Source organism: Mesocricetus auratus, unplaced genomic scaffold (assembly GCF_017639785.1).
Source record: "Mesocricetus auratus isolate SY011 unplaced genomic scaffold, BCM_Maur_2.0 Super-Scaffold_100009, whole genome shotgun sequence".
Taxonomy (NCBI): Eukaryota; Metazoa; Chordata; class Mammalia; order Rodentia; family Cricetidae; genus Mesocricetus; species Mesocricetus auratus.
The window spans coordinates 58,233,232-58,251,245 of record NW_024429193.1 but is presented as its reverse complement, the minus strand read 5'-3'; the positions used below and the strand labels follow the sequence as shown (position 1 = coordinate 58,251,245).

The following is an 18,014-nucleotide window of genomic DNA, read 5'->3' as shown; positions in this document are numbered from 1 at the left end:
GTGCCTCTCTAAGGTTTCACGGGGCCAGTGTGCCAGATTGACATTGATGACTGCTCTAGTACTCCGTGTCTGAATGGGGCCAAGTGTATCGATCATCCAAATGGCTACGAATGCCAGTGCGCCACAGGTAAGCATCAGCCCGCCCTCTGTCCCTTGGGAGGCCCCTCTGCCAGCAGGGTCATTGTCTTCTACTATTTGCTCATTGCTAGAGCATAAAGGGGTCGGGGGTGCTGGAGAGAGCTTTTGCTGCAGACCTCCCGCTGCCCTTACAGTGCCCACCTGCAGCACCTGCCTCATTTTTCACCGTGCCAGAGGCTCTGCACACATGTCCAGCTGGCGTCTGTGTGCTTATGGGACAGAGTTGGGCAGCAGCAGGCTTCTAACTGGCTTCACCGACTGCTTGGGAAGAGGGGAGGTCTAAAAGACAGCTGCCCTCACCGAGGCTCTCTGCAGGGCCTGGCCTTTGTCTTCTGAGCCAGGCCTCTATGCAATACAGAGGCCTTGTGTATCTAGGATGCAGGTGTCCTTGAGAGTTGACTGTACTGATGACAGAGAGCTCTCTCACTGGGATGGTTCACACCAACTCGTGATTTGATTCTATAGTCCAACAAGATTTGATCAAGCAGATGTACAGTTCTGGGTCTTGGGCCGCATTTCTCACTTGGGAATGTGTTTCATTAAGCCAAATGGCTACATCACACTTACTTTACAGAAGTGTTCATCAGTGTAGAGAAGGTCTAGAAATTAGAAAAGGAAACTTTTCAGTTTTTTGACTATTTGGGCTAGAAATCATGCCTAGGGGCCGGAGAGAAGGCTCAGTGGTTGAGAATGCTTGCTGCTTCTGGAGAGGGCCTGGGTCTGGTTCATAGCGCCCACATAGCAGCTCACAACCATGTGTAACCCCAGTTTCAGGGGATGTGACACCCTCTTCTGGCCTCTGGGCATCAGACACACACGTGGTACATATGCATGCATACAGGCAGGCAAACACTCAAATAAGAAAGAAATTAACAGTGTGAGTCCAGTCACACCTGAGTTACAAGACAGATTCTTAGCGTATAGGCATTGTGCATATGATTTCCCTCAGAGGTCAGAAAAGCAGACTTCGCCCCCACAGTCCTGCAGAGCCCTGATGCTTCTGTTGTGGGTGAGGACACTCTGTTGAGCTGCATTTCTTCTTAGAAACATTGCCTTTGCTGGAGACACTCCTGCCTTTGTCTTCACCAGCCAGCATCTGTGGAGTGTGACTTCACCAAAGGGAGGTCAAGCCCTGGAGCTCCTGTTTAAAAGGGACAAGAGGGCTCAGTGAGATGGCTAAGCCAGTAAAGGCACTTGCCCTACAAGCCTGAAAATGTGAATTTGGCTCCCAGACCCCGAGCGAGGAGAGAACCGACCCCCAAAGGTCGTGTCCTTGCTTCCACATAAGTGTTGTGGAATGTACATACCCACAGTACCCAATTAAAAATAATAAATTAAGAATAAAATTAAAAATAAAAGGGAGGTGAGATATCCTGGAGCTTTTTAGGAGGAGGCGGGACATGGATCTAGTTAAAGCTCAATTGTGGGGCTCTTATCTCATTGTCTTTCAAATGGTCACTAATGGTTCACTTTTTTAATTTAATGGCTATTTATTTAGAAACTACTAGCATAGCACTGGGGGCGAGGTAGGAGGGGGCTGTAAGACTCCATCTTTGTCCTCCAGAGTCAGAGAGAACACATGAAATCATAGTCAGCACGTGTGTGCTGGGAGGAAAGATGCTCAGAAACAAGGAGCTCTTTCCCCTGCAGCCCAGGGCCAGTGTGGCTAGGAAGACCGCAGTGAACCAGGCTCAGGCACCGGGGCCTTTCAGTTCTGCAAATTCCACCAAGACTCTTTGAGCATGGGTCCCCAAGCTTCAATTCTAAACCCGACAGGCAATTCCCCCTGCCCAAGGCCAGCTCTGGAAATCGTTACAGATGTGGGATGTACAGGGTAAATGGACAAGCTGCCTTTGGGTGTAGACACAGCATGTTTCCTGGTTTCGGAGACCCATCAGTAAAATTCCTTCTGCAGGTTTCACTGGTGTGTTGTGTGAGGAGAACATCGACAACTGTGACCCAGATCCTTGCCACCATGGCCAGTGCCAGGATGGGATTGATTCCTATACCTGCATCTGCAACCCTGGGTACATGGGGGCCATCTGCAGTGACCAAATTGATGAGTGTTACAGCAGCCCTTGCTTGAATGATGGGCGCTGCATTGACCTGGTGAATGGCTACCAGTGCAACTGCCAACCGGGTACATCAGGTAGGACAGTCCCTTCCTCCCTCCCTTCCACTCCCGGGGGTCTTTTTTCTGGCATCACCAGTCTAATGTGACAGCTTTCTTCCAGGTCTGTGTCTGTTGGGCCTCAGGCATTTCAGGCAACGTTGCGGGAAGGAAGCATTTTGTTTCACACCTTGGTAGTTGCAAAGTAGAATGCCAAGGTGCCAGCTCTATTTCCAGGACTCTGGGTGGCCACCTGAACCTGAGGGGTTCTGCTTGCTAGATGAGGGCTGGCTCTCTCTTTCAGGAGTTTTGGAGTCGTTTTGTCAGGCAGCAGTGTTTCGCAGGGTTCGGTGGATTCCATTTTACCTGTTAGAGGAATGATCGTGGACACAGCTGAAGCTAACAGACAGAGAAATACTGTGTTCAAGATCAAAGGAAAATGTATTCGTGGAAGATTAACCAGTGTGAGCCTTTTTGAGCAGGGAACCTGCCAATACACAGGGTGATTTGTTGGGGAGTCATCCTGGACTTAAGGAAGTTGGCCTATGGAGGGGGCAGAGGTAGGGGAATGAGTAGCTGCCCTGATTTTATTGTGTTCCTTCAAATCCATTTCTTCAAACTTGTCAAAGGCCCTGGTCTACATCCAGGGCCTCACACATGCCAAGTTTGAAAACAAAGTCCTTTTTGAATTGCTCAAGCATACAAAAAACATCCCATGCCTTCACAGCTGAGAATGCGGGCCCCCTCCCCACATTTAGATAACTCCCTCAAAGGGCTGAATAGAGCTTTGTGAAAGCTTCCAAAAGCAATTTGCTTCCGGGCTGGTCCCCAGACATGAGAAATTGCAGTACGAAAGAAATGTGAGAGATTTACAAGCAGTTGAATGGATGCCTTTAGAATGGAGGGGCTGTTTTAGACCTGCCGTCTTCCCCCTTGTAACACACATTGCTGGAAACCTGGCGAGTGGTGGGTTGGCAAGAACTTATTATTTTCCTCTGGGATTACATCCTTGTGCCGGAGTGTATCAGGTAGACTCTCCCCCCGGGAGAAAGGCAAGAAGTTCATGGTCTGCAGCAGGCAGCATGTAGAGGAAGAGGGCCAGACCCATCGCTGCAGCTGCTGGAAGAAACAGCAAAGAGCTGCAGGCAGCATACGGAGCTGCTGGTCTGCACTTAGTGGAGAGGAGCTGCCATTGCTGGGGGCCTGGCTGGAAAGTCCATTTAGGAGACATTGTTGCTAGACTCGTCATCATCGAGTAGGAATTTCTGATCCAGGTGTCATGCAGTCTCTGTTGGTAGTTTGATGTTTGGAAGGGATCATCATAGCTTGCTTACCATTCCTGTGGTTTTCACTGTCTGGATACTTAAGGGAGATAGGCTCAGAGTCACTTTTGGAACCTTTTGCATCTGTTGATGTGATTAGTTCCCTCAGGTTTCAAGTAACCCAAAAAGGCTTGATCTAGCATAAAGAATCATTAAGGAAGAAACAAACAGCCAGGCAGACAGTTTAGCAACTGCATAGAAGCCTCTGATAGGCTACAAGAAACAATGGACTCCCAGGCCTCTGGAGAGGACTGCAGAAGCAGGGCAGCTGCAGGTCTTCCATCTCAAAGGGCAGGTGTGTCAGAGTGGATGCTCGTGACCCAGCTTGATCAGGTGTCGTTTCAGCTCAAGTGAACCATGAGCCAGGGGCTAGAGCTGCATTGGCATGCGGGGGCTTCATGGGACTGTCTTCATGGATTGAGCGCTGAAGGCTAGAAGGATCTCCTGTGTATAGGAGTATGGAAGCTAGTGTCTCATTCAAGGTTAATGAGGATAACTTCATCAATACAGGAAGACTGTGTGGCATTCTGGAAATAGCACGTTGGTGATAATTATTGATAACTATTTTATCCACCTACAGATATACTGTTTGTGAGTAAATCAACATGGTGACATATGGTCTAGAAGTTTCACCTGCTTATATTTTTACTATGAGTTTTTAGTTTTAGATTTTTTATACCACAAGGTATTCTATGGTACCCACAAAGCTTTCTTCAGTGCACCTTAACTAATGTAATATGAGTATTGCCGTATATTACCATTAGATAACCATGGCAACAATAATGACTGCTGCATCCCTGTATTTAGTTACTCAATCTACCAAGCTCATGTAAATGTAGCTAATCCCTCACTCGTTTGAGGAGCAGGCCAGGAGCCAAGCATCTTAAGATGCATCTGGAGTTTTATCTTTGCACTCCCAGTAACCATCAAGCTCAAGGTGATAGATACACGTTCTAAAATTTGATTCAAAGCTCAAATTTTATTTTAGGTGCAAAATACTGTCAGCCGTTTTACTAAATAAGATAGGTTTCTTTTCTTCACATGATATTTGCTAGATATTCAAGAATAATTAGCCTTGATTTATTCATTAGGGTTTGTTTCTTTATTTAAGATGGGATCCTAGGAAGAGATGTTCCTGTTTCAGCTCACAGTTCAAGCTATGGCTGCCCCTCCTGCCTATGATGCTTTCTCAGTCTGAGGGCTGAGAGTTAACAAGTTATAAAGTGATAGACTTTTAACCTTTCGCCAAAGCTGTTCTTAGGTGAACCAGGCACGTGTTTGTTTGGCCTTTCCTGTGTAGATATGCATATACAGTTGGACCCTGCTGCCTGGATGCTGGCTAAGATGCAGACAGTCTTACCTATTGCTTTTGTACCATTACCATGACAGCAGACTAGAAAGGACAAATCATGGCTAAGTACGAGTAGTCCAGTTGTCTTGGCTTCTCAGTCCTGGATTCTGTGAACTGTACTTGGCGAAGCATTGCTTTGTTCTGTTAGGACTGCCTGGATTCCCTTCAGACTTCTGACTGTGTAGCACCATGGACGGAAGTGCTGGCATTCCTGTGGTAATACAGAATCATTTCTCTGGGTCTCTTTACAGGGCTTAACTGTGAAATTAATTTTGATGACTGTGCCAGCAACCCTTGTGTACACGGAGCCTGTGTGGATGGAATCAATCGCTACAGCTGTGTCTGCTCCCCAGGGTTCACAGGTAATGCTCCTTGCGTTTGGAGGGGGCCTCCGTTAGCCCCTTTGAGTTGGGAAAGGGGCCCTAAGTCACCTCTTCATGTGTCTCCTGTTTCTCAGGGTCTCTGAAAGGTTTGCGATCTGCTTCTGTACTTCTGAACCAGTTTTCTGTTTCCAGTCCTTTCCTAAACGCAAACACAGAATTTCCTTTAGCGTTTTCAGACCACATGTTTCTCGCTACTTGAGACCTCCTAACAGACTGTAACTTTCCACCTCTGTGCTTGAGGTAACGCCTCCAAAGCCACCTTTGTCTCCCTCCAGGCAGTGGCCAGTGCCTTCTATAGAGCTGCATCCAAGGTAAATGTGCATGGGAACACTGACTGCTTATCCTGGGGTCTTGCCTCTCCTGGGAGCCTGTTTGGGGAGGGCATAATTTGAGGATACCACCAAAATTTGGCTAGAATAAGCAAGATCTTTTTGCCCATGAGAAGAAAGTAAATTAAAATAATATTGCACTGTAACTCTTCTTTAGGTATGAACTTATAGAGAATTTGTGTCCATAGATGGAATGCAGACCACCTATATCTCTCTTCTTTTTCCCTGTTATTATGAACTTTGTCTTTTACTTTTCTGGTAAAATTGTTGTAGAGGCTCCAGAGGAAGTCTAGAACCTCATTGACACCTAAGTCTGGTAAAGGTCCACGAGGATACACTGTGTCTTCTGCTCTTGCTGAACAGTACCACACACAAGGTGGCATATATAATATAACCCTTCAGTAATTGCCATATGGTCATCTACTCCCCACATAAGCAGCACACTTCGGAGCTTTTGGCAGAGTCTAAGGGCAGCCAGTGCCAGGTAAAGGAGAATGGTTGCCACTCACTAGTTGAGTCCTGAGTTTCTCTATGCCAGTGGTATGACCACGACACTTGATAGGAACATTTGTGGCTCCAGTGGGCCTTAGTTCTTCCTGGTCACTGAGAAGCCAATGTGGTGAAGGTTCCATGCCTCCCACCCACTGAGGTAGCCCAGTGAATGTGGGCATCCTGAAAGCTGTTCTCACAGATCAAGTGGGAGCTCAGTAAACTGCACAAGCCTGCTGAATGCAGTGTAGTAAAACTGCAGCAGGGAGACGATGCTCGATTTGTGTGAACAGCTTATTCTGAGCTGGGGAGCAGGTTGCTTCTCACTTAGTTGCCACAGCTGCTACTGTTCCTCTGGTATGGAGGAGAGGACAGAGAATGGAGAGGTGCAGTGGCATCCCCAGTGCCCTGAAGCCAAGGCTTTAGCCCAGGCACCTGGCCCCAGAGCCCAGGCTCATTCCTATCGCCTGGCCAAGGAGAAGCCCGTCAGTTATGGTTTCCTTTGGGATTTATGGAAGGTTTTTCACTAACTTCGTTTTTTAAATGTCAGTGAATCATATTCTCTCTGTTTTTAACATTGAGCAAATCAACAGGGTCAAAGAGGGAGCACATAGGCTAAAAATATTCTAAAATAAACATAAGGTGTAGCATGAAACTACATAACTAAGGGATGGAATGTTTTGGTTACTGGGTGGTGCCCTCTCCTTGGGAACTCTTTTCTGGTCCAAGAAGTTGTTTTGTAAATCTGTTGCTGGAAATGTCCAAGATTCATGAGCAATAACTGTGAGGTATTTGGGGTTTTTTCCTTCTATTTTATTTTAACGATTTCCCCTACCGTTTTCATAAGAGTTTTAAAAGATCTGAGGGAGAGCTTTGTCTTCTCTTTTTAAGGCTGTTCTCTGTTCTCCCAGGAGTTCTTGATATTCTGATTAGATGGGAGAAAGCCATGCACCATGTGATCCTATAAACTCTTTTTCATTTTCCAAAGCCCCTCATGGTATTTGGATTACAGGTCTTGTGGCAGATACCCATAATCCCAGCTGTTCTGAAAGTTCATGCAGGATAGTCGTAAGTCCAAGGCCTGCCTGGACCACAGACTGAATTCAAGGCAGCTGGGCAACTTAGTAAGACCTTGTTTCAAAATGAAAAGTAAAGACCTAAAATCAAACCAAACAAAAAAAAAAAAAACCAGAGCTAAAGATACAGATCAGTGGTGGAGGACTTGCTTAGCATACATGAGGCCCTGGAGTCAATCCCCCAAGTGTGAAAAAAAGAAAAGAAAGAAAACAAAAGAAAAAAGAAAAATAAAGAAATAAAAAGAAAACAAACATACCCAAATCCCAAACTACCTCCAGAAAACAAACAAAAAACTCCAGCCTCCCCCAAATCTACTGTCTTCCTAAATTCTCCTAATGGTTCATACAAGGAACTGGTGTGCCCTCAGTTTGATAGGCATCAGCTACAGAGAGACCAACTCTTTCTTATCCTTCAGCAGTAGTCAGCACAGAAGAAATTTTCAGTACACATTAGTAAATGAGTAGATCACTGATCTTTCCAGGACCCTGGAGTCCATAATGCAGCACGCTGTCATTCATTAAACACCAGTTAACTTAGTGTAAATGGTAGGAAACATACAGTAAATCTTCGTATTGACCATTGCTGATCCCCCCAGGTGCATAGCCAGCACTAGCCTTTTCTGATACCCACTGGACACCACAGGAGGTCGCAACATTTCAGAAGTAGCGACCAGTCTACACAATAGAGTGTGGAAGCAGGGACTTGTGTTAATGCACATCAAAATAACTTAAAACTATTCTGGAAACTGTTCAAAGGCAAGTCAGGGACTGGGGATGTAGCTCAGTGTTATAGTGCTTGCAAATCCCAACTTTTATCCCCAGCACCACACACACACACACACACACAGAGAGAGAGAGAGAGAGAGAGAGAGAGAGAGAGAGAGAGAGAGAGAGAGAGAGAGAGAGAGAGAGAGAGAGAGAGAGAGAGAGAGAGAGAGAGAGAGAGAGAGAGAGAGAGAGAGAGAGAGAGAGAGAGAGAGCAGACTGTGGGCCCTCACCACGGGAGTCACCAGTGGTAAGAGTACATGGGAGGGCGGAAGCCTGCTGATGCCTTCCTTTGAAGGATGTGTCACTTTCATTCAGAACTTCCTGAACTTAATAAAATCCAGTGTTACTCTTTCTTAAGTTAATTTAAAAAACCCACACATTTTTAAGCCTGATTCAGAACATTGTATTCTTTGAAGTCGATGCATTCCTTCAAAAGGGTTTCTAGATTTCACTCACAGTATTATAGGGCAAAATTTAATTTTACAGCATTTCAGAATGTTAAATCTCAACTATTAGAAATGTAACAAGACATTGCCTGCTTAGTCCGCACTGTTTTATGCAGCCTAAGGCAATGGTGATGAAGGCTAGAGCAGACAGGCCTCCTAAGTTCAGTGTGTCCACTGTGATTTTTTCCCCACTTTGATTTCATGTACTTCCAGCACCTATAGTTTTAGAGGCTCTAGTGTTTGAATACATAAACCATATGAAATGTGGTTGTTAGGCCCAAGCCATCACAGTCTGTGGCAGTGGAGCCTGGAAATCCCTCACTCTTTATATATGTTTTTTGTGGGTACCTCTGGAAGCCAGAAGAGGACATTGGATCCCCTGGAGCTGGAGTAGCAGGCCCTTGAGAACCTTCTAACATAGGTGCTGGGAACTGAACTCTGGTCCTCAGGGCAAACAGTAAGCAATTCTTAACCGCTGAGCCATTTCTGCAGCCCTAGAAATCATATTTTAATGAGCTTTTTTTATACAATCAAGTTTGAAAACCATTGGTATAGACTGGGAGTCACTGATGCGTTTTCTCAATTATCAGTTATTGGAGGGCAGTAAATGCTGGTTTACAGATGACTTACAGAGGAAGAAAATGGATTAACTTGACTCGAAGAATGAAACCAAATAGCTATTCTTTTTCATCAATGTAACATTAAACTAAGCAGTCCATGCATATCCCAGTTAATTGTGATTTACCATGAGTAGAAATGTAAAAAGTTAACTGAGTGAAAATGACAGAATGCTCGTGAGGCAGAGTCAGCATACACACACACACACACACACACACACACACACACACACACACACACACACACACACACACACACACCAGCACCAGGAGGGGTAGCCGTCTTTGGTGGCATTTGTTGTTCTTAGTGCTTGTGAAGTTCCAGATTTCTAAGGTAGAAACAGTTTACCTGAGAGTGCTGCAGTGGCGTTCTGGTGTTGTTAATAACTGTGCTTCCTTATTAATTGCAAGTGCTCCTGGTGCCTTCCTTGCATGGCATGAAGTGCTTTTTAGTGTTAGTCCTTGAGCTTTTTGTTACCCATAATGCCCTACAGCACTATAGCCTGCCCCAGTGAAGAGTGTCTGCATATGCGCTCATCATCCTAACCGTATTCCTTGAGGGTTTGCATTTGAGTAACACTGCCCACCCCACAGGGCAGAGATGCAACATTGACATCGATGAGTGTGCCTCCAATCCCTGCCGCAAGGGTGCAACTTGCATCAATGATGTGAATGGTTTCCGTTGCATATGCCCCGAGGGACCCCATCATCCTAGCTGCTACTTACAGGTGAATGAGTGCTTGAGCAGTCCCTGCATTCATGGAAACTGCACTGGAGGCGTCAGTGGGTGAGTAGCTCCCATGTTTAGGAGTGGGCTTTTAAACCCAGCTGAAGGAAACACTAGCACAATAGCCTGAAACTGTCAACTGGGGACTTGACGTGATACTTAGGTGAAGGCTTTGGTGGTCTTTCGAGGTCTTTAAAATCACTGCTTTGTCCATAGAAGCTGGCCTGTCTTCTCAGCCTGAGAACTTTTGTGGGAACTAAGAACTGTCTCCTTTACATAGTAATCAATGAGGACCCCATGGGAAGGTCCAGGTAGTTTATGAATATAGCAGTTATGTTTTATATTACAGTATTTAGTTCTGAGGGATATTCTAGATTGACCCCCCACACACACACACGTGTACCTTAACACAGCCTATCCTTGTCCTGTCATAGCACCTGAGGACTCTGAGGTAGGAGTGGCTCAGCTGACTGTAGACAGAGCTATGATAATGCATTTGCAGCTTTCATGCCTCAGAGTTGTGTGGCATGTTGATGGTTTTAGATGTCATGAGATGCCATAAACTCTTGTTGTAAAACATGCTTGTCGTAAAACAGCATGGGTGTTGCCACTTCTCAAGCCTTCAATGTCTAAAAGAAAGGAAAACGTATTAGAGATAAGTTTTGTTGTTGTTTTTAAATGGCTTAACTCGTATTTCTGATCCAGAATATGACTACCTTCAAAACACTCTCCTCAGCTCCCTCCTCCCCAGTACCCCCCTGCCCAGCTCCTCCCTCATCTAGCTCCCCCTCCGCAGCTCTGCTTCTCCAGATGATCTGATACCACATTTAAGTGCTAATGTTGTTCATATCAGATATTGTATTATTTCAGGTATCTTCAGGTCTTTGCCTTTTCTTGCTCAATATCAGAACAAAACATTCCTGGCCAGGGAGACTCTGGACAGCCCTCAGCAAGCCTGAGTAGCTCTGCTACTAGCTTATTTTCTGCTGTCCAGTTTGCTTAGTTCATGATAGTGTTTCCTTCAGAAGGCCCCGTATAGTTGACAAATCATTGCTTATGTTTGCAAGTCACCGGTGTTCTAATGAGCCAAAGAAGCCCCAGGTCGGTCTGCACTGAACCCACTAGATAGATTTCTGACTCATTCCATGTGAAAGGTGATAGAGTATAGATCCCTCGGAAAGTGGAAATGAGGTAACTCCTGTAGTCTTTGTACTAGGGAGGTTGAAGCAGGAGGATTACCATGAATTTGAGGTGAGCCTCAGTCACATGGTGAGCTCCAGGCCAGCCTGGGCAACAGAGTGAGACCCTTTGCGCAGAGTATCAGACAAAACAAAAAGAATTGATGAGACTACCTTTCACCCATCTCTTACGTGCCTCTTATGACTCAGTTGTCCCTCTGTACCCCCACAGTAAATGCTCTTATCCTCTTACAGCTATAAGTGTGTCTGCGATGCAGGCTGGGTTGGCGTCAACTGTGAAGTGGACAAAAATGAGTGTCTTTCTAACCCATGCCAGAATGGAGGGACGTGCAACAACCTGGTGAACGGCTACCGGTGTACATGCAAGAAGGGTTTCAAAGGTGAAAGAAGGCTCGACTCTTGTACCTGTTCCCTTGTCTCCACCTTGTTGCATACCACTGGTTCCGTCCTTGTTTCCATTCCTTTTGTTGCTGTTGTTCACTCATACGACAAACACACTGAGCAATTAGAGTTCCTGAGGCTCTGGGGGCGTAAAAGGTGAATAGATATCATTCTGCCTTCAGCCTCCCAGAGAGGTCACCTGTTGGGACAATAGTACTTAAAATGAACAGTGAAGACTCCACTTAGGGCCCAGCAGGATGGCTGTGTGGGTAAAGGTGCATTGCATGCTGCCTGACAACCTAAGTTGGAGTGTCCAATAGTAAGCTTCTTAGCCATGGCTTGATTCTATAATAAGTCATCTAGCTTCTTGGAAGTAGAATGAAAATATTGTACTTACTGTCACTGGGTCCTGTGGTGTGTTCAGGACCTTCTCAGAAAATTCCTACACATGAGCTATTCTGGATACTTAGTTTCCTGTGGCCTTCTGGAAAAATACATAGCAGAAGAATGTGTCTCCAAAAAATTACTATCAGTTTTCTTTGTGTTGGGCTCTTTGACATTTCAGTGTCTTTTAGCACTACTCAACTTGATTACAGGTTGAGTATCCCTAACCCCAAATGTGGAGTGTTCCAACACCAGGAACCTTTTGAACACCAGCATGCAATGAAAGCGCATGCACAGTATTACTCTAACATATTGTATTAAATTACTCTCAGGTTATGTGTAAAAGGTGTGTTGGAAACACGATGACATCCTCTAAATATCTCATTATTTACATGTAAGAAGTTTTACTCTATCCAACCCGTAAGAAATCCCAAATATTTCTGATGGTGTCCCAGTTAGGGTCCTATTGCTGTGATGAAACACCGTGACCAAAAGCAAGATGGGGAGAAGAGGATTTATGTGGCTGACACTTCCACATCAGAATTCATCATTGAAGGAAGTTGTTTAGGAACTCAAACAGGGCAGGAACCTGGAGGCTTCCTGCTGATGCAGAGGCCATGGAGAGTACTGCTTACTGACTTGCTTCCCCTGACTTGCTCAGCCTGCTTTCTTATAGAACCCAGTACCACCAGCCCAGCGATAGCACCACCCACAGTGGGTTGGGCCCTTCCCCATCAATCAGTAATTAAGAAAATGCCCTATAGGCTTATCTACAGCCAGATCTTATAGAGGCATTTTCTTTTTTTTCTCAATATATGTTTTTATTTAAATTAGAAACATGAATGCTTCACATGTCAATCTCAGCTCCCTCCCCTGCCCCTCCTCCCTTGCCCCTTCACCAGCCCACCAACTCCCACCCAGTCCCCACATCATTCCCCAGGGAGGGTGAGGCCCTCCTTGGGGGATCTCCAAAGTAGAGGCATTTTCTTAATTGAGGTTCCTGTCTCTCAGATAACTTTAGCTTGTGTCAAGTTGACATAAAACTATTTAGCACAGATACCAAGTATTTCAGAAAAAGGATATTCAAGCAGCACCAAACAAATTTATGAACTTCTACTTCAGACATTAATGTTCTGTATATTGCGTTACATTCGCCAAGAAACTTGTAGATTCAAAAGCACTTTCATTTTTTTAAAGTCTCATTAGAACTTACTTATCAGTGATCAAGTGGAAAATGAGAATATAAAATCAAAACCTATCCAGTGAGCTGTAGACTCCATTGAGCCCAGGTCTCTGTCTCCCTACTCCCCTTTCTCATGGTGCTCTGGAGTCTCTGTTTTTAAGGGTCTGTGTGGGCCATGTTGAAGGTACAAAGATGAGCAATATCTGGTTACTGCCTTATTCCCACTATTGTGACATTGTTGTTTCCCCATCTTTTAGTGGGAATAAGTTTTCTCCCCTGAATCATATTTCTCAGGCTTCAGGACATAGCTTTCTGATGGTAGAGACTACACAGGTGGAAGAGTGGACTCATTTCTGAGGTCTTCCTTGGGAGTTTTCCCGTTTTCTGACCTTATGCTTCATGTTAAAGGGCCCATGTTTAGATATGGCAGCAAGCTTTTCAGCCGTGAGTTCTTGGTTCATTATGGAGAATTCACTGTGTTTAGAGTAGCATTAGGCCTTCAGGCCTTCCCTTCACAGTGTTGACCTACCATTGACTATATATTAGAGACTCAGAACTAAAATGGGTGGTTGGATGTTCCAGTGACCCAAAGAAATGAGAGTCATTTCTGTGACATCTGACTTTCCCTAACAATAAGAGAATGGATCAGTACTTGAGGTAATAAGAGGTCGACAGTTTCAATGTATACACGTTTCCCCCTTCTCCCCCTACAGGCTACAACTGCCAGGTGAATATTAATGAATGTGCCTCAAACCCATGTCTGAACCAAGGAACTTGCTTTGATGACATTAGTGGCTACACTTGCCACTGCGCGTTACCTTACACAGGTGGGTACTGCAGGCCAGCAGGCCGGAGGGGATGTGTGCCCTGTACTAGGCAGTGCCAGCACCTGAGTCCCAGTGACTCAGCGATACCTCTCTGAGGACTCAGTGTCTGGTGGCTTGTGGTCTCATGGGCCACGTCTTAAGCATTGCAGAAACATGGCGGCAGCGGAACAGCTTGCTTTATTTATGCTTTTTGGTGTTTGTGGGTTTTTATCTGTCTGTTTTTGTGGTACTGAGGATTGGTTCCCCAGTCGTATGCCTGCACAGTAAGGGCTCTATTTCATCTTCAGCTCCATGTTTTAGTGTTTGGTTCTTTTAAGTATATATAGTTAGAACCTGGCACCTAGTTGACTCAGTGATATCCATCCTTTTGACATTTGACGTGATATTATGAAGAAAATTTGTGCTAATATGTTTTTCTTTCTGAATACAAAATTTTAGGGTGACTGTTGAAGTTGATTTTGTTGTAACTTGACTTCAGAAACAACTGAGTGGACCAGGGAGATGGCTCAGTGGGTAAAGGCCCTTGTCGCCGACCCTGAGGTTGAAAGATTGAGTTTACAACTTACCTTCTGAAAACTAATGTGATTTAAAGACATAGATTGATCCCCTTTTAATGAAATCATTTTATTTCTTTTAGTTTTCCTCTAAGTTTGCATTCAGTACACTAAGGCAGGAAGCATTCATTAGTGGGCAGATGTCAGCATCCAGTTGACATGAGTAGAGGTTGCCTGGCAACCAACTGCTTTCCTGTGAAAGTACTTCTCTGAGACTGAGCTGAATCCTCTGTGAGATAAAGAACCAGTCTTACTGGGTTGATGCTGGTGTTTACATCTATACAGCCAGCCCCAGTGTAACAGTGGAGGTAGCGAAGGCTGAGGGGTCACTCTGTTCTAATAAGAACTTAGAGTAAATTTCTGCATTTAATCTGAAGAAATCCTCCATGAGTCATGCTGCCCTAACTATCACTTATGAAGAAGGGTCAGAGGGAAATGATCTGCCCAAGGTCACCAGGTTAGCTGTATTGGGACAAGACTGAAAGGACCACGTGTGACTCGGATTCTGGAGTCTCTTAGCTGCGGTCCTAGACTGGGACTCTGAGCACGTCTGGGTTTGCAGTCCCAGGACACCCTCTTTTCCTCTTCATCACAGACTGCCATTTGCTTTGCAGGCAAGAACTGTCAAACAGTGCTGGCTCCCTGCTCTCCAAACCCTTGTGAGAATGCTGGTGTTTGTAAAGAGGCACCTAATTTTGAGAGTTTCACCTGCTTGTGTGCTCCTGGCTGGCAAGGTAATGATGCTGGATGCATTCTGCACTGCAAATGGGGCAGTCGGATCCTCAGATGACAGGGGGTGACAGGACAGGCCCTAGACTTATGAAGCCTGCAGTCTTCCTGCTATCTGGAGGGGCCCAAACCCCCCCCCAGTTTTCATCTTCGCAGTCCTCAAGTAGCAGAGGCATGCCAACCCAAGAGTTTCAAGTTATAGATAGCAGTTGGCAGGGATTTCTCAGGGACATGGGCACCTTTCAGGGACCTCCTGCATAAGTCAGGTGTCTGTTGAGAAGTTGCATCCCGCCCACCCTAAGCTCATGCTGCACTGAAACTCACGCCTCCCTAAGTTGACAACGTGCCTCTGCTTCTGCAGGAACCATGTTCCGGAGAGCTGCTGTTCATTATCCTCTTCATTATTCTAGGTCAGCGATGTACAGTTGACATTGATGAGTGCGCCTCCAAGCCGTGTATGAACCATGGCCTCTGCCATAATACTCAGGGCAGCTACGTGTGTGAGTGTCCTCCAGGCTTCAGTGGTATGGACTGTGAGGAGGACATCAACGACTGCCTTGCCAGTGAGTACACCTGTCCTTGAGCCCCCCCCCACACCAAGAGAAAGCTCACTGGGGGAGGAAAGGTTGTGGCGTAGTAGTAGTAGTTTAAAAATCTTCAGTTTGAAGTTACTGTCTTTAGGAATTAAAGCATTAGACTCTGTTTAAAGCATTTCTCTATAACATTTTAAACACCGACAATATAGGGACAGTGCAAGTATTTTAATTGTACAATTCATCCAGTTTTGGCAAAATGATAACCAAAACCATCAACCAGAGTGAACATATTTGTTGCACCGAAAGTCCCTCTGTTGCTTCACCTTCTGTTCCTCTTCTTTGTCCCGTCAGCCACGGACCTACTTCTGTCAATCCAGACAAATCAATGCCTTGATGAGGCTCTTATCAGTCAGAATGCATTTCAGGCTGGTTCATGTTTTCACCACTAGTTTCTTCTGTTGTATTGATGAGTGGCCTCCACTGCCACTATACAGAGAGGTATACTCAGTCTTCAGTGTTGAGCAGCAGAAGTTCATAGATCCCACAATTTCTGGTTTGAAATGTTCACACCTTGGGGATGTGACCCAAGTGGACACATGGAATTCATTCATGTTTCCATATATACCTTACATGCATAGCCTGAAGGTAACTTGATATAAGCTACATATGAATTCTTTCAGTGCATCTGCAGGTTGACTATGGTGCATTTTATTTGTACTTGTGGCATGATGTTGACTCTCAAAAGGTTTCAGAATTTGGAGAACTTCATATTTTAGACTTTTTGATTATTTTTACCTGGACTACTTATTATTTACTTGTTTGATTTTTTCTCAGTGTTTAGGTATTAAGGATAAAGGTATTATAATTCTCAGAAATAAGCCCCTGTGTTTAGTATGAGCCATGTGGGACCTGCATGTCGTACCGATTCATCACAACAGTATTCTCTAAGGGCTTGTCCTGTTTTCATTCCCACTACAATTATGCAGAAGTGCTTGTTAGACTCCATGTCTGGGAACACTTGATGCCGTCAGTGGTTTTAGCTTTAGCTCCTGCACTGTGTGTGCACTGGTGTCTCATTGGTATTGCCCTCCTGATGATGGTGCCAACCACCTTTGCTCATGGTCTTTGTGAGCAAATCTTTGGTGAATTTCCATTTAAGTCTTTTACCTATTTGAAAAACATTTGTTGGGTTATTTATCTTATTATTTAGTTCTTTGTAGTTCTAGGTTTAAATCCATTGTCAGGTAGAACTGTTTCCTCCAAACACATTGTGTTTTGTTTGTTTGTTTGTTTGTTGGTGTGTTTGTTTTTGTTTTGGAAAGGAAAGATTTTAATATTGGTGACACAGTGTTTGATCGTTTTTGTAGTTTATGGTTCACATATAATAAAGCCCCTAAGATTTGCCTTATATTTCTTCAGAGTAAGATATTTTCTGCTTTTTCTTATTGAAGACATTGTATACAACTGGTGTGTACCTATTCCAAATAGTGATGTATGGAATCTTCTTTTTTCTTGACAAATTTTTAGCCTTTTTAAAATTAGTCTTTTTGGGCCTTTTAACTTTTTAATTATTTTAGTTTGGTTTAGCTCCAGCTCTGGTAAAATGTGTTTCAAAGATTCCATCTGTCTTAGTTAGGTTTCTAGTGCTCTGAAACTCAGTGATCAAAAGTACCATGGGGAAGAAAGGGTTTATTTCATCTTACTGCTTACTCCATCACTGAGGGAGTCAGGGCCGGAACCTGGATACAGGAGCTGATACAAAGGTCATGGAGGAGAGCCGCTTACTGGCTTGTTCCCCATGACTCGCTCATCCTGCTTTCTTATAGAGCCCAGGAACCACAGTGGCCCGGGGTCTTCCCATATTAATCATTAATAAAGAAAGTACCTCCACAGAGTTGCTTATAGGCCAGTCTGATATAGGCATTTTCTTAATTGAGGTTCCTTCTTCACAGATGGCCCTGGTTTGTACCCAGCTGACAAAACAAGAAAAAAAAATCTAACAACAACAAAAAACTGATTGGGCCATTATCTGATTTACTTGTTTTCAAATTTCCTAGCATAATAAGCCTTATCTTACTCTTTATAGCTGTAAGATGTGTGATAATTTACCTTCTTTCATTTGGGACTGATCATTTACTGCTTCTCTCTCAGAGAAGAATGTTTAGACAGAACTCATTTTCTCACTTGTAGCTCAGGCTGACCTGGAACTCACTGTGCAGCTCGTGCTGGCCTCCAACTTAGAGCAGTTTTCCTGCCTCACCTCTTTACAGTCCTGGGGCTACGGAGGGAGTCACCCAGCTGAGCCTGGCACTTTCTTCAGTGTCCCTCTGATAAAGCCAACCTGACCTTTCGTGCTTAAGTTTTCAGTTCATGTTTGTGTTATAACTTGATGGCCTGCCTGCTGTAGCATGGCTTTCTTGCTCTAATCTCTGTCATAGATTGCACAGGGCCCTGGCACGATTCTA

General features: G+C 44.7%; 1 protein-coding gene across 1 annotated transcript in view; it reads left to right on the top strand.

Moving 5' to 3' along the window:
• The window catches only part of Notch2 (notch receptor 2), a 135,857-nt gene that overhangs the window by 87,205 nt on the left and 30,638 nt on the right, over positions 1-18,014 (top strand). Inside the window, exons 10-17 of the mRNA XM_013123808.3 lie at positions 14-127; positions 2,054-2,287; positions 5,173-5,283; positions 9,624-9,816; positions 11,190-11,335; positions 13,617-13,730; positions 14,899-15,018; positions 15,424-15,576. Of these exons, the coding sequence (XP_012979262.2) occupies positions 14-127; positions 2,054-2,287; positions 5,173-5,283; positions 9,624-9,816; positions 11,190-11,335; positions 13,617-13,730; positions 14,899-15,018; positions 15,424-15,576 (1,185 nt within the window). The remainder of the gene's footprint in view (positions 1-13; positions 128-2,053; positions 2,288-5,172; positions 5,284-9,623; positions 9,817-11,189; positions 11,336-13,616; positions 13,731-14,898; positions 15,019-15,423; positions 15,577-18,014) is intronic.